The sequence below is a fragment of the Falco peregrinus genome, chromosome 1, assembly GCF_023634155.1.
Source record: "Falco peregrinus isolate bFalPer1 chromosome 1, bFalPer1.pri, whole genome shotgun sequence".
Lineage (NCBI taxonomy): Eukaryota > Metazoa > Chordata > Aves > Falconiformes > Falconidae > Falco > Falco peregrinus.
In genome coordinates, this window is record NC_073721.1 from 10,302,610 (window position 1) to 10,319,341 (window position 16,732).

A 16,732-nucleotide genomic window follows, 5' to 3' on the forward strand; every position below is an offset into this window, starting at 1 on the left:
ACTAAATCAAGGAACAGCAAAACTTTTCACGAAGATTTTTCCAGAATATTGTATGTTCCTTACCTGTGGGCAGTCTTTGATGTAGTGTCCCTTGTTAAAGCAGAGGTGGCACAGGTAATTAGGAGGTGGCCTCTTGCTGGGTTTTCTTGCTTCTGAAGAAAGGGATAGGTCAGAGAAATGCTCAGTGAGGGAGCTTAACCCATCCACAATGTTATTAAGAGAGCCATAAGGGGATGCGCTCTTGTACAGACTGCTGCTCAGAGCCTGCAAAAGAAAAGAGAAAAATCACATGAAACATAGTACTTATTAAATATTGTCTTGAGACTGATCTGAGTAGGGGAAGGATAAAAATAGCAGGAAAAAACTGATTTTTTTTTTTTTTTCATTAAGGATGTGGCTGCATATTTGAGGAGAGCAATATACAGGCCATTAATAATTAACAAACAGGTTTTACGAAGGCAGTGCAATGGAGCTGGTCACCCCACCACTGGGCAAACGATTGAGCTTGCCACGGTTCACTTAGTCCAACCCTCCCACTAAGCAACAACTGTTTTCTTGTGTATGGTCATACCACATTCATGGTACGGTTAGAATATGCAGGCAAAAAGCTGAAGGAACAACCCACAAAAGGGAACGCTATTTTGTCCAAAACTACTTACACAAGCAATACTGAAGTCAGGGAAAGTAAAAGAATGCCAATAGAAATGTAAAGTAGTTTTTAATTTCCAATATGGTTAATGAGACAGTCAACACAGAGTCCCGTGTTCAAAGAATAACAAGAAACGTTCAGATCTACATCTGCCTTGGATTTTCTAAGGGGAAACCTGCTGTGATTTAAACATTTCCTGATAAACAGTAAATACCTAGTTTTTGTATTTCACCTCAATAGGATCTTCACTCTCTCAATCTGCAAATCAAAATCAGGAGCTCCTAATTTGCCATTCTGTAGTTTTAGAACAGCAGGAAACCCATCATCACCTAAATAGCTAATCTCCCTAATGGAGACAACAAGGATTCATTCACTTTAATGTGTTAAGGCTCAAAAGAAACTGTGTAGTAGGAGTTTAAAAAGTAAATGATAACTTAAAAAAATTAATTAACATGGTAATGAATCACTGTAGAAACAGGACCAACTATTGACAGCCCTCTCCACCCTGAAATGATGGGGGACATCTCACAGGGTGTTTCTGTGTTAGGTCTGGTACGCCTCACAGTAATACTGTGCTCATGTAATTCTCCTGCATCAGAAAATTACTGCTGTACTTCTGGCTTATTGGACAGTGAGGTAAGAAGAGGTCCAACCTTTGCATCCGTGGAGACCTTGTTTCTCAGTGCTATTAAATCCAAATACTTCAATGGAGTCTTTATACATGTCATATGTTTTAATATGTTTATATATGTTACTTAAGTATTGAAGACGCTCATTGAAACTGATTGAGAGAATTTGTGAAGTAAATCTGAAATGGAATTACATTTATTTCAAAGATCTCAAACATTCAGGGTGTCTGCACAGTGAGGGCGTTTTCTGGGTGACAGTCACATCCCCAAAGAATCATATTGAAGCTCTAGGCACAATTCCCTGGATGTGTCCCAGCTATCACTGAATCCCATCCCACTGCAGCTGGTGCATACTGTAAATAAAAATTCAGCCTAAGTGGCAGGCCACCGCCATATAGATAATCCGCTTCACCCACCTCACTATAGTCAAACACAACGTGCTGAGCTCCACTGACCCCTCTGACAAAGCTGGAGCTGGTGCCCGGCAGCAAAATCACTTCAAAGGGCCACAGAGCAGAGCCTGGTCTCACAGGGGACTTCACATGTCCTGCCACTGAGACGCCCATCATTTTATCCCCAGCAGAGCATAGTTCTGTGCTGGTGCAAGATGTTCTAGATGCTGAGAGGAGAATCAGCCGCTTTGTTTCGGGGGTTAAACCCATACATTTTAAAAGGAAAAGCTATTTAAGAAACTAATGAAAAGGTTTTAGCTGCTTTAGCCATCAAGCAACCAGAGATACCTCCAACGGTCACTGGAATTTATTTTCTAGGATTTATTGGACACTACTGGAATGAGAAATTCTTGGCATCAAATTGTTAAAAGGAAGGGGAAGTGCTATGGATGCCAAAATAGTATTAATTAAGGGTCTTCAAGGCATTCTTGTCTCCCTCGGAGCCACTTTCTCTTACGTACACTTGGAGTAATAAAAAATATTTCTCTTTAAGAGCCCCACTTGCCAAGAGAGTCTTAAAGTACTTCACATGCATTACACCCATCAGTAACTTTGCAAATTCCCTGTTATCTGATTTTTATAGAAGGGTGGGTGTATGGACAACACTGAATGTGTGAAATCCCAAATTCTTTACCCATTGACGAAACCTGGAACATCCCCTGAGGATGCAGAATATAGAACTCCTGCCGATCAGGAGGCTGCTATTTCTGGCCCCAGGGCCAACCCAGTGACAAAACAGATCTATCTGCTGCCTTCAGTGGGCTTTGAATTGGATATCTGGCTCACAGTGGTGACTCTTTCTTTTCTACATAACCTTTATGTTGAGTTATGACCCCCATTAAAAGGGAGCAACTTGGCGCTATGACTGGACATGATGTAACTCGCTCCACCACCAGCCCTTCTTGGCACATTTCAGGTCAGTACAGAAACGTAAGTGTTGCAATGACCACAGTTTTGCCCGCGCTGTCAGCAAACCTTTACAAGCTTTTGTTTGTTTCAACTATGGCAGGCAGAAGCCTTGCCAAGGGCCAGAATCCCATCAGACTACAGGCTGTACTGACACCACATCATCATCTTAGCAGCCACCAACGGCTCTGTGGCCGAAGCATGACACATGGCCACCTGGTTCGGCTGGCAGGGCATTTGTGCAATACATGCCAAAGCTGGACACGCCAAAACATCTAGTCTACACACACCACCATGCAACGCTTCCCTATAATCATCTCAACGCCCAGTGCTAAAAAAGGAAAAAGACACAAATATAACATCCCAGAAGATGACAGTAAAGGAGAAGATGGACATTGCCGACGTCACTGGTGCTTCAAAGAACAATGAATTCATTAAGGAAAATTCCTAGACGATCCCAAGATGCAGCCCAACCCTCCTGGTATAGGATCAGGCAAACTGCTTCAGCAGTTCCTGCCAGTCTGACCTGGAAAATCTTAAATCAGTTTAACTCCAAGTCAATGTGAAAAACACATCAATCTGGCACTTGAAAGATGCTATAAAGAGCACCAGCACAAACGGTGCTACATCCTGTTGCTAGCAGTGGAAATCTCCAGCTCCTTCAGAAGGAGACAAGGAAAGAAGCCGTTCCAAAAAGCCAAGTTATATAATCAGGGTGGTGGTGGGAAAGTTCATCCCAGCCCCGGGAATCAAACAGTGAAAGCTCAGGAACATGTAATTAATATGATGAAAGCAAATGGTGATTTAGTCCATTTTGTATTTGTAAAAGATGAGGGGTGAATGAATATTGCTGAGATGCATAAAGCAGGAGGGGTTTGTGTCTGAGGCACTTCATTGAGCAAATCAGTAGTTCAGCCCTTACCAAGTGTTTGCACTGCTGCAAAGGGGATTTTTAAGAAGGGGTTTGGACAAAAACTTCAAATTAGCTTCACATTCCAGGCAGATGATCAGAATGTCAGGGAGAACGCCGATGGTCTCAGACAGACAGTAGCAAGAAAAACGGAGAGGAGGAGGGAAATGATTCTGACTCATTCTGGTCTCGAGTGTATTGGTACCCATCTGGGAGGTGGCAGGGACACTGCTCCTCCGATGTATTCCACCAAAAGCAATGGCTGCTTTGTGTTCAGTGCGCCACTAGCCAAACCAGCCTATTTCTTTAAAAAGCAGGCAACAAATTATGCCTCTCAAATGAAGTCTCCTTTTCAGCTACAGCAGGATAGAAAGGATCTGGCAGTGAAAGGGTTAGCGCTCTCAAGAAGCTGAAAGACCAGCTACAGGTCCTAATTACAAGGCTCATCAGGCCAGCTGCAATGAATTCAGGCTTTCCTTATCTTGCTGTACTGGGAGAATGGGGGATCTGGTGGTAAATGTTAGAAACTTGCTCTGTGGGAAGTTTGATTGTTTGTTTGTTTTCCTTCTTACGAAACTTGTGGGCTTAGCTGACTGTGAACCAAACTGAAAATCTGGTGGTGTACTTTCCAAAGGTAACCTTTGCTCAGTAGATCTTTAAACAGTATCTGTTGGTGGTGTTGGGAAGCAAGGTTTCCTTTGTTACTTGTTTGCTAAGTGTTTCCAGTTAAAGCACACGTGATCTGTAAGGTTGCAGCGTGGTCATTCATGAAAGAGGCGGCTATTGTCCTCTATAGCTTTGTTACTCTGATTTCCAGTTGGGTAACATATGTGAGTGACTCAAGAGTTCCAGCATCTAACTCGCCTCTGAAGAAATTCCTAGTTAAGTGAAAAATCTGGCAAATGCTCTTGAATCCCTTGGCTGGTCCCTGCCTTTCGGAGACAGCTTTTGGGACTGAGATGCCAAGGAGACACTAAACCAGAATTTATCTCTTCAGCTTCTTTTTTAGCAATGGTATAATGTTGAAAATAAAGACAGCGGTACTGCTAAGAATATGCCACAAAACATTTGAACAAATCAGCGGCGAGTCTTACTTTCCAAATTTCCCACTGGTGTGGCTACTGCTTTAGCTGTAAAGGCATTCTTATGAAAGGGAGCAGAAAATGCAGATAGCATCTTAATTATGACAACATTTAATTCTGCCCAGAGGCGACGGGATTACCTATCTTCCAGAACAACTGATACTAATATGTGATGGCAACCTGTTTATGTGGGAATGGCACCTTGTTATTGGGACTTACAGGAGTTAAGAAGCAAAGCTTTTAGGTATGGAACTGGAAATGCAGAAGCGTATCTGGAAAATTCATTTTCTGCCTTAAGTTCAGTTTGTGGCTGCTGGACCCTTAGGGCAGTGATAAGGGGGTGCAGATACACCAGTTACCTGAAACTAGAATGATCTGTGCTGGCTGACGTGGTTGATAAGCTGCATCTGGCCAGTACATTTGTTTGGTGCTCTCTGCGTTAGTATGATTTGTGCTACTGGCTCTCTCTCTGTTTGTTTTAATTGCACATACTGAAGTGAGGTCCTGTAGCATTTCCATATTCCTCTAACACAGTCCAGTCATCAACTCTTCCACTGCATGAAATAGTCTGTAATTGAGAATCAATGAGCAAAGAAATTTTGATGACTTATTTTTGCTTTAGTATGTTGCCAACCTAATAAAGCAAACAAAAATAAAGCAGTCTTAACTTCCAGAGTTAAGTTTAAGTCAGCAGGCGCCATGGCTGTTAGAAGTTTGTTGGGAAAAAGAGCTGGGTTGCCCCATCATCAGTGTGGAACAGGTAAGGTTTTCATATACTGCAAATTATAAACATTCTCCAGTCTGTGAAGCATGTATGATGGTAACCAGACTAGCCACTAATTACTAGCCCTGCACTGAAATGTCAAAAGGTGCTTAAGTTATCAGTTTGGATTTTCACGAAGATAAGAACTGAGTACATCCCCGTGCTGTGTCATGTATAAAACAGTAGGCCAGACAAGTCACTGCCCTCTCTCAGTTGCTGTTTTCATGTCGGAGGAGAGGGAAATCTGAAGCTACCCAGACAGTAATTCAGTGGATTGTACGTGCTAATATACAAAACTTAACCTGAGGGCTTGTATCTGTCTTCTCTGCTAGTGCCCCAAGGCTTGCTTCTGACATGGGATTTATCTGTGGGGCCATGCAATGTGTGTGAAAGCACAACCGTTGCACCTGAAGGCAATCATGTATGGAGAAGTGCACTTCAATTCTGTGACTTTTCTGCGCTTCATCCCTTTATAAGTGTTCAACACAGTTCCCTGGTTTTGTCCCCACAGAAAACATCCGATACAGAATCAATGTTTATGGCCGACCCCAAAGCCTTCTGAAAATAGAGGGATTAAATGAAAATACTCTCATAAATTTAGTTCCATTGATTTGAGCCAGAAGAAATAGAGAAGTTTAATTACCAAGGCTGAACTGGAAAACCTCAAAAACTGCTCCTGTATGGCTTATGTCTGCTTTAACTCCTCTGATAAATTACAGATACTTTTACAGAAAACAGTTTAAGAGTTTACTCGGTAACATTTTGTCACTGGACAACGGCAAGCAAAGCTCATCACTCTGTGAAGAAAATGTTTGCCTGAAGGAAGAAAAAAGACTTGGGCTTCTGCTTCCTTCTGAAGTCGATGTTTAACTGTCAAAAAACCTGGTCTTTGGGCTGACTTTAGTAAAATGTGAATTACTCAAGTTCCTCATCTAAAAACACAGATAAATGTAGATTAGCCAAGCAAGCCTTAACTAACACATTCTTGTCTAGAATACCTTAATTCATCCTTCTTCTGTAGAGAGTTTTAGATAAATACATGCTTATATTAAACTGCTAACACTAATGCCTACTTCTAAATATTCTCAGACAGACAGGACCAGGACTTCCCTTTTGCAGAAACTTTTGCCTCCTTAAGGAGACAACTACAAAAGCGGCATGACTTGCCAGTAGTTGTGAAGCAAGTCAATCGTAGGGCGACAGATCTATCCGCTGGATCAAAGATTCATCTAATCTAGCTATGCCAGATCTGACAGCTCAGCCGATTGCGGCTTCTCAGGTTGTCATCCCTCATCACTGTCGAGGCTCTGCAGAGCAGCAAGTGGGTGCAGCACGCTCCTCCGCGCGCGCCTGGCGTACCTTCAGTGCACGGCAGGGCTGAAGAGCAGCGTGTGCCGCCATCTCACCCTGCTTTAAATCCGTTCACCTTCAATGTTTTGATCCAAGGCTTTCAAAGAGTTTCATGGATCTGTAGATCTTGAAAATGGGCTGCTCCCTGGCTGCTATACAGTAGTACAGTACTACACAGTAACACAGTGCTGATGGTGAAGTTGCTCGGCCATGGCTGCCAGGCCTGCTGAAGCTCAGGGAGGCCTGTCAGCTCCCTGCCAGCAGCGTGACCCTCCTTATTTCAGCCCCAGGGAAAGGTCTGCTGTAGATGCCAGCGAGGACACTTGTTTTACACAATGTACCGGGACCTCACAAAAAGCCTTCAGTGGCAGTGGAAATGTGAGAGAGGAGAGGAGAGGACAGAGATTCCCTCCCGTCAGAGGTGCACGGCCTCGGGGGAACTTTCTGAATCTCTCACCACACTGCAGGGGTCTTTTTCATCCACTGAACACTAAACAACTGCCGGCTTAGGTCAGAGTGTCTCTTTAACATAGGAGCACTATATTGGGGACAACGGAGACCATTCACATTGCAAATTACTTTAACACATCCCCACAGAGCCTGCCCCAGCACTGCCTGCAGCTGGGCCTGCCCCGGCTGCCAGCCTCCCTCACCTGGCCAGGAGGGCCTCAGCCAGGTACCTCAATCCCATCACCTCCTCCCTTCGTCCGAAAACAAGCCTATTCTGTGGAGACAGGGCTCTTGGACGAGGAGGAGGTTACAAAGGTTGTATAGTATGAAGTCGGGGGAGAAACGGATGGACATGTTTTGACCCCTGCACTTTCGGTTAACATCTCTGTTTCCTGCAGGAAATCTTGTCTCAATCTGACCTGCAGTTTGAAAAACAAGAGTCGGGTTTCCTCTCATTTGGTGGGTCTTTTGACACTCCAAACGTAAGAAAAATAACACCCGGAAATAGGTATGTGCCTGTTCAAGACACACTTAGGAAAGCATTTACCTCCTGTGCAGCTCTTGTGTGATGAAAGGTTTTGCTAAGAAACATCCATTTTGGGTTAAACAGAACTTTAAGTCTGAGACAGTTTTGTTTATATCATTTACATTCAGTAATGCCTTCTTGGCACAGAAACTTCTGCGATGGCTGCCAAAGTTTAAAAGAGGCAAAGCTAAGGTCGCTGTCAGAGGTAGAAACAATACATCATCTGCCCAGAACGGGCCCCTCGCAATGCGCTTAGGGCCTCAGGTCCTGCACTCACGGGAAGACAAAAACTTTTATTAAACTGAATGTAGTGAGGAAAATAAATTATTTCCATGTACTGAATGACAAGCTGGAATTCATTTTGTGACTCCAGCCTTTAGATAGTTTTATCTACATTTAAAGCCACCCTCTTCATCAGTTGTGATAGAGCCCAGCTTGAAGCGTGACCTGAGCAAGTAAACCTAAAACTGCACAATCTGCTTCAGATAAATTATAAAATAACAGCTAAGTAGTCTGATTTCCAATTAGACTTAAGGATTTATTTATATTTTTTTTTTCAAGATTGGGTCCATTAGAGGAATGAATCTATTACTCTATTACTTTCTGTTGCAATGTATGTTGGAGAAAGATGGTTATAAGAATGTCTGTATTTCAAGGACCACTGATGCTCAAACCCTCTCAAGAGCTCTCACTAATACCCCGTTTTCAGGATGCAATGACTGTACAACAGTTCCTTTGCTTTCCGTTCAGCGACAGGTATCCACAGCCCTGATGACTGCACACAGATAGCTGCCTAGCAGGTTGGCTTAGTGTGAAGTAGAGGCTCTGAGTCCCCTGCTACAACCACAACCAAGTTTAGAAACCTGGAACCCCTAGGTTGGCAAGGGAAACTTCTGAGAGCAAGCTGATCCCTTTAAAATGTTCGCTTGGTTGGCAGTTAGCTGGACGAGATGCAAATATAGATTTCCAGATTCCTGCGATCCTTCTAGGGCGTCACACTTGTGTTCACTCAAAAGAGACACCAAATGTTGCCATGTGCAGGGACTAGGTGTGGGTGGTCGTTTAATATAGCAGGAACAAATTTCTGTTTGGATATGAGAGCAAGAGACCTGGACCATGAGGACATTTGCTTATCTTCAAACTAAACCTTTCGAAACACAAAATATATTTCCTAAGATTACAGGTTAGGAAGACCACGCAGCAGCTCTCCTATCAGCAGCAGCTGAATGAGCTGAGAAAGAAAGGACCTAGAAGATGCTTCTTAAAATTCCTTTTAGTCAAAGTACTGGACTCATTACCATTTGCTTGCATCAAAACACGTAACAGAAAGTAATGAGCTAGGCTTCTGATATGTTAAAACTTGAAAACCACCGTCACTCCCAACAGATGCGCTGGCCTGGCTAAACAATGAGGGACATGGACAAAGCCCAGGCCTCATGGCCCTGCATTTATTCTCCTTTTCTCAAGTGAATCTGTCTATAATTTCAGGTTCTACTTTTAGTAGATCACAGATTGCTTCTAACTTTTCTGAGAATAAAAACTGACCTGCAGGAAACAAGAAGTGATCTAAGCAGTGACACCTTTGAAATGCTGTCTGAATTATGTCAGCATTACTGTAAGATTTGAATAGCTTCGTAAAACTTAATTGGTTCCTTTGATCCATTATAACTTCTCTGGAACCCAGACAGAACCTGAGTAAACTGCCATGAAGCAAAGACTTACATTCTTCCCATTTAATTTAATCATTTCATTGTGGCTTCCTAAAAGAGGAGGAAGGGCAATTCAGGAGAGTGGCAAAAAGGGCATCACACTGCTGGCAGTTTTCCTGGGGAACAGAAACCGAGGAGAAGTACAAATATCAACTGTTACATTTCATGAAACCATTCAGAAGCTTTAAGGTGATACTGGGTAGCACTTTTTAGGCAGCATTTATATGTATGCATCTGGTTTAGATAACAGATCACATTTGCTTTTGTTTCTATGCAAATTCACATTATTAGTATCATATGATTTAGCTGTGTAATACCTGTGCCTGCACCTTTCTGCATCTGCATGGAGGTGTTGTTCTTCATGCTTCTTAAAGTAGCACGGAAAAGATCCTGTGGTCTTAGATTTAAGTATCGCATAAATCAGGTGTCAGAGTCCTTTTACAGCCAGTTAAACTCTGAACTATAAAACTTTTCTTTGCATTAATCCTCACCTAGTGACTGTCAATAATATATTTTCTTCTAATTGTTTATTACCAAAGTAACAGGACTACTGGTAAAAGCTGCTTGCCGTCTATCATGTACAACTCCATAAAAAAAACCCAAACAAACATCAAAATAGGGAGGGGAAGGAAAAAAAAAAAAAAAGAGAGGGGCAGTTGACTTTTGGATAAAAGCAGTTTTGTACACCTCTTAGTTATCCATTCATTCCATACACTTCATAAATGAATATATTGGTTCAAGTCAAATTTGATTGTCTGATCATTTTTGCAATTCATTGGAGAAGGATCTTCCTTTTCTGTCCTGAATAACTAAGTCTGTGTCTGCAGAGCAAAAGAAGGGATGAAAAATCATTACCCAACACACAGTTACATCACCCCTTTGTTTGGGTGCCTTGGGATGGAAGACACTGTAAACGCATAAAATAACTGTACTGAAAGTTCTGTGTATAAAATAGAATTGTAACAAGAATTCTACATGCTTTTGCCTCCTATTATGGGTTGGAATGCCTTTTTCTACCTATTGCCTGGCAAGTTTTTCAAGACATGGATGTATCTGTGAGACAGAAAGTGAATTCCAGCGCTCCTCGCAATGAGGAGTTTCCATTCAAACTCAAAGTCCCAAGTGATTTTTTAAAGAGTTGGTAACAATATTCAACTGATCAGGAAGAATACATATAATTGGTCTCTCTTCTATTGCTAGCTTTTCTTTTCTAACCTATCGAAAAGAAGTCAATAGTAAAGCAGCAAGAAATCTTCTGGAAGACTTGATTTAGGTTCAGCAATTAATATTTCAGTTCCCTCCAGCTTTCCAAACAGGGTGCAGCCTTTGATGTGATACTAAGCAGCTACAGAAGACTATGGTGGGTAATACTTTTGTTGCCATAAAGTAAAGCCTAGCTGTAAATCATATTTGAACTAGTTAAAGCTAGAGGTAGCACAGGTGTGCTGCAGAGCTACAGCATCATTTGCTTCAGGTGTGGGGAGGGTAAGGAATTAACAAAAGAGGCTCTGTCTGTTACAGTAACTTCAACACATCTTCTCTTCTTTCTTCTGGGATCTCTCTGCTGTCCTGACTCAGGTAAGGAAGCCTGAGTAAAAGCAACATGACTGTATTTAGAGTACTTGCTTAAGAAAACCAAATGTGGATCTTGTGTGTTCTCTTCTGCAATCAAATTCCTACTAGGTAATTCAGTCTCAGTGTGAAGAATAGAGTATCTACTGTATGCAGTACACTGCACTTAAAAAAAAACAAAACCAACCAAACATAACCAATAAATCCTGGGGAGTAAAGAGTCCAAAGTCACACCTAGGGGATACAAATAGAAGAGAGTCATTTGTATAACTTGAGTTTCCTGCTTATTACGCAAAATATAGATCTTATTTTCAGCTTCCACTTCCTATTGTACATTCACGCAGGGTTTTCTTCTTCCCTGGCAAAAGAGGTTGTTTTCCAAAGACAGAAGTAGCAAAGCAGGTGGCCATGGCTGCAGAAATAAGAACAGGGAGCAAAGAAGAATGCTTCTAGACTTAAAAGCCTGATTTTTTTGTATTTTAAAGCGCACATCCAACTGGAACTGGAAATAGAGTGGTTGTTAGCTCAAATACCTGTAATAATACCTGAGACTTTGAGTCCGTCATAGAGAGTGGGCTGTGAAAGCCCCACTTCATGTGCCGAGGCAGTATTGTCAGAAGGGCTCTAGAGCTGGCTGTGTGGGAGGACAGAGGAGGCTGATGCTGCCAAGATCCCCAAATGCATACTGTCTTCTGACTAACAGAGATCCAGCTTCCTGGAATCTCTTACAAGGACCAATGTGAGAACTGACATTTAACTACTTTACTTGAAAAGCAGTTTGAAAGGAGCTGACTAGCACTTTGAGCAGCCACAAAATACGATCACCCTGAGGCAGAAAGCACAAGTTCCTCCAACACATTAAATCTGCAGAAGGATAAGGGCGTGTTTACATGAAGATAAGCAAAATGTTAGTGTTTACATGAAGAACAGTGAGAAAAATGAAGATGAGGAAATCAGTCAAATAATAACCACTATTATTACAGGATACCTTCATGTACTGCAGGCAACCTGTGCACAGCGCTACTCTGACTGTCACTAACTATACTCAAGTAAGAGGAGATAATACTGTGGTTGTTTAGGCTGCAATTGAGAAGCAAGAAGTCCCGACTGCAGTGCCGAGCACATTAGGCACTTTATGGATCAGAAATATGCTCTGCATTAGAATAACTGATAATATTCCACAAAATGAAAGGAGCTGGAAATGTTCTGGAGCATATGGCAATTTCTGCTATTCTGTGTCTCTGTTGTATTTGCTCTAGGACCATACTGGTTGTGAGCAGCCTCTTACAAGGTGTTTTGTTCTCTCTTTTAAATCTTTTAATCATGGTTGCTCTCAGATATGACACTTCATTTAGTACGTCAATGACCTGACCTTCCACGGCAACCCCTGTATTCTGATACTACGAGAATGGTGAATTTTTTTATCTTATAATCATCCTCCAAATAGATCTGTTATTTAGCCTAGATAAATCAATCTTCTTCAAGTATCAGGCTAGTGTGTATTCCTCTAATTCTGTGAAAGACTGATGGAAAACAAGTTTGTCTGATACAAAACGTATTTTCTGTAGAAATGCCAACATCCTTCCTTTCATACATTTCTGTTCTTGACAGTGTTCCTTGGGATTTTGTTGTTATTAATATATGAATATCGCTTTCATATTAAGCTGCCTCATAAGCAGTATCTATCCCAGTGCTGCAGATCTGCTTCTGTTTCATGGGTGTTTGAATGTTATTTTCCACAGTATACTCTCTAAATTTTTTCTTGGCTCCACGAATTTTCCTTTCTGAGTGAGTGATCCACATCTTACTGTAGCAAACCAAACCAGCTCATGTTCTTTCATTCCCAGTTAGTTCCCCTCTTGTTTACAAAGATTGGATCTGGAAGTCCCAGAGTCAAAAACATGAACTACTTATTGAAAAGAGGGCTGATTTTCTAATCTGGTATATGTAGTTATTTGTGCTTAAATAAGATCGGGTTTAGTTCCAGAAAGTGGCTGCCATAGAGGTTTCTGGAAGGAATTCCCTTCTTGAAAGACATGTGGAATATTGCACGTGAGCAAATATCTCGCTGGGACGCAGGCTCCTTCTCATGTGTAAATATTGGTTCACGCCAGAATTGCCACTCTAGGTTCAAAGAAATAAGTTTTATTATTATAACATGGTAATTTCCAGTTACTGGTTGCTGTCTTTTCTTGACTGAAGTCAGCATTGATCTGGTAGCATGCCTACTGTCAGTACAGAAAAATACCATACGAGTCTTTTACCCCCTTATTCTAGGTTTCTCAATTATACCACTCAGTGACACAAAGCCACAGTTACCTGGCTGTGTCTCAAATGCATTAAATCCCATGTAACCAGCCCCACAACAAAACCTCAAATACTTGGCTCTGATGGATGGTGTTATAATGAGGGTGGAGCTCAGTTCAGTAGCCAATTTAATGCATCTTAATGTTCTAACATGCTTTCGTTTCATATCTAGGACAATAAATGCTGCAGTAAAGTTTTGTTTAAAGCACGTCTGTTTTGCAAAATGAATCTTGCATATGGAACAAAACACTCATTGTCGCTTTACTGTTTAAACCTTTATTATCACGGGTTTTTTTCCCTGGTACAATGGGCTTTTATGCACCAAACAGCTGTGTTCATCATGTTTATTTAGAAGGCGTCCATTGTAGTGGAAAAAGTCTGGAGGACAAAAATCTTGGTGAAGTGCAAGACTACTCTGTGGGTGCTGGCACCTTCTTTTTTTTTTTTCTGTCCAGTTCCTTTGGTCAGCATGCAAGTCACATACACAGGCACTGCCATGCAGACTTGCAAACCCTGTATAATAGCAACTTTTCACAAGTGCTGTCTCTTATTCCAAGCGCTCTCCTCCAGAAAGTTTCAATTGCAAGGCAACATACAGGACGTGTGACCACTTTACACCCTATGATCCCATCATTTCTCAATCTGTTGCTATTTTGGCCCCTCATTAGGTCACTTTCCAAATATTGTGTGCAGCTATGTGTCAATCATTGTCACAGCTCTGCTCTAGGCTAAGCCAACCCAGGACAAAACTGGGAGGGGGAAAAAAAAAGCCAACCAAACCAAGCACTGTGTAGAAAACAGTCAACGGTTTAACTGTGGAAAGCTATGTGTTGTTCCAAAGATAGCATAAGCCCGCTTGATGCAAAAACAGCTTACAGTACTAATGGTCCCCAAAATAATTTTATGCAGCTGAAATACGTAGTGTATAGCCAATGGCATCTGCAAATAAACAGATGTTAGAATCCCAAGAATTAAGAGCATGACATTGTAGGAAACTCTTGGTTCACTCCTGCCAAAAAAGCAGTTGAGTTTCCAGTTTCTGGAAAGAACGGAGCACCCAACATACTGACAGAACTTTTTTTGAGCAACAGTATCTCTAATACCTTCTCAACCCTTGAATGAAAGCTGCTGTACAAGCAGGCAGTGTTAGCCTGGGGAACTGAAGGGTTCCCTACCTTCTTTGGGGTACATCCCTCAGGACAAATGCATTCCCACGCCATCTGAGATAGCTGTGCCCCCTTCCCTCTTTTCAGGTTACCCTGTGTTAACACATAGTTTCAGGTAAAGACTGGAAACACTAAGTGTCTCTCTCAGCCACATAGTCAATGCCATTGTTATAACAGGCTGGAAAATGAACTGGAACAAACTAACATGCTTGGTCTTTTAAAAATACTAAAATATCTGTGTAGAATGAAATGGCTCCTTATTTCTGGAACAGTGGATGCTCTAGGTTTTCTAGAGTGAGCATTCTCACTTCTTGTCATTCATGTGTCTTGGGAAACTGTAATGAGGTTAAAAAGACCAGAATGAAGTTGCATCCGTACAGTTCACGGATGCTGGGAATCCATGCAGAAACACAGCGAAGGTGACTGCTGGGATCTGAAAGCAGCGTGGCCGGGGTGGGGGGGGGAGGCTGCGAAGGGGCTGACTGCGTGGAGCTGGGGCTGCAGCAGGGGCCTGGGGAAGGCCTGGCATACTGGGGAAATGGTTTTCCAGAAGAAAGGACAGAAGCCTGGGGGGGGCGGGGGGGGGGAAGGGAATGGATGGAGAGAAACGTAAGCCAAGTGGAAAGGGAGAGAGTGTGACAAAAGGATTAGCCCCTGCTTGCAGACAGTGTGTAGCAGAAGCAGAAAATGAACTCGGGGGGGACGGACAGAAGACCGGGGGGCGGGGGGGGGGAACGACACGGACACAGACACAACGGACTTTAAGGAGAAGAAAACTGTTTCTCAGGGACCTTTTCAAAGACTTCCTGAATGCAACCTCCATTTACTTCTTTCTTCCTTTTTCTCCCAAGAAGAAAAAAAGGATCCGCTGTGAGCAGAATGTATGGCTGACTAACAAACACAGACCTGAACAGAGTCCCAGTCTGGAGGGAGACCATTGCAGGCCGAACTCCTGGAGCCTTCTCGCTACCTGGGCACCACGAAGCTTGTAAGCCAAGCAGGAAGGGGCAAAATCTACAATTTGTAATCAACAGGTCAGTAACTGGAAGTTTAAATTACACTGCCTGTTAGTCTTTTTGCAAAAACCAATGTGCTCGCCAAGTCTAGTTTTAAACTGGGTCTGTTACGATGTGCTTAATAAGGCTGGGTACATGAGACTGAACAGATTTTGCACTAAATGCTTTCAAAAATAGTGTCTGTTTTGAGACGGGGTGTGCTCTGTGAAATTCCTACAGAAGAAAAAAAATGCTAATTAAGGAAAAATGAGTGTGTATCTATAGCTCCAGCTCTTAATGTTAACAGCGACAACACCAGAACAGTAGGGGAATTTGATTTGTTTTTCATTAGCTGCCCCATACCTTTGCTGACAGAACAGCAATGTGTATTTGGGCAGGGAATGCTCTTTAAACCTACGCTTTAACATCAATGGCGCTGGGAGGACTGTGAAATGTCATTCCACGGGCAGCGCCAGAGCAGATCCGACGCACCATCCATCTGACCCTTGTCAAACGGAGCCACCACCGAACAGCTCTGGCCAGAGCCCCGTGGTGGGGAGCAAAGGCACGGGTGGATGTTTTCTGGAAGGCCGCAAGCTGCGGCGCGCGAGGTGCCACCTTGCAGGATCTCCATGCGTGAGAACCCCCCAGTGCAGAAGTGCTGGACCTCAACAACTTCCTGTGACAGGGAGTTCCACAGCGAATTGTCTCTGCACAGCCCGGGCTGTAGCTTCCTTCCCTCGACTTTCATTTAAGTCTGGTGTTACGAAACGCCTGCAAAACTTTTTTTCACTCAGTCTTTGTCACGTTCCTGCTTGTATCCCTTCCTTCCAAACACTGGCAGTCTCCCATCTCTCTGAAGTTATATATATTCTTTATAGCAAGCTTTTAAAGTATCGCGGGGGGGGGGGGGGGGGGCGGGGGGGATTTTTGCACGTTGTTACGGATGTGGCACTTTTTGTGCGTGTTCCCCCCCCCGGCCCCGTCCCTCGGGCAGCGCCAGGGCAGTTGGTGTGTGACCATTGACCAGAGTGTCAACACGGGCGGCGGGAGGAGGCGGCGGCGGGCGGCTTCGCCAATGCCGCGGCGGCGCCTCGCCCCGGCCCGGCCGCCGGCCCGTTAGCGGGACGGGCGCCGCCGCAGCGCCCGGCAGCCGAGGGGAGCGCGGCGGGAAGGGGCCGGGGCCGGGAAGGCGCTGCGGGGCCGGCCGAGCGTCCCCAGCCGCCCGCGGCGGGGAGCGGGGCTGCCCCGTCCCGCCGGCGGGCT

General features: G+C 43.4%; 1 protein-coding gene and 1 long non-coding RNA gene across 3 annotated transcripts in view; one reads left to right on the forward strand and one right to left on the reverse strand.

The window, feature by feature from the left end:
- The window catches only part of ZCCHC24 (zinc finger CCHC-type containing 24), a 116,545-nt gene that overhangs the window by 98,849 nt on the left and 964 nt on the right, over nucleotides 1-16,732 (reverse strand). For both annotated transcript variants that reach the window (XM_055797832.1, XM_005243562.3), the window contains exon 2: nucleotides 64-264. In XM_055797832.1, coding sequence (XP_055653807.1) covers nucleotides 64-264 — 201 coding nt within the window. The remainder of the gene's footprint in view (nucleotides 1-63; nucleotides 265-16,732) is intronic.
- The window catches only part of LOC129783949 (uncharacterized), a 42,173-nt gene continuing 35,849 nt past the window's right edge, over nucleotides 10,409-16,732 (forward strand). Inside the window, exon 1 of the long non-coding RNA XR_008746156.1 lies at nucleotides 10,409-15,505. This is a non-coding gene — a long non-coding RNA (uncharacterized LOC129783949). The remainder of the gene's footprint in view (nucleotides 15,506-16,732) is intronic.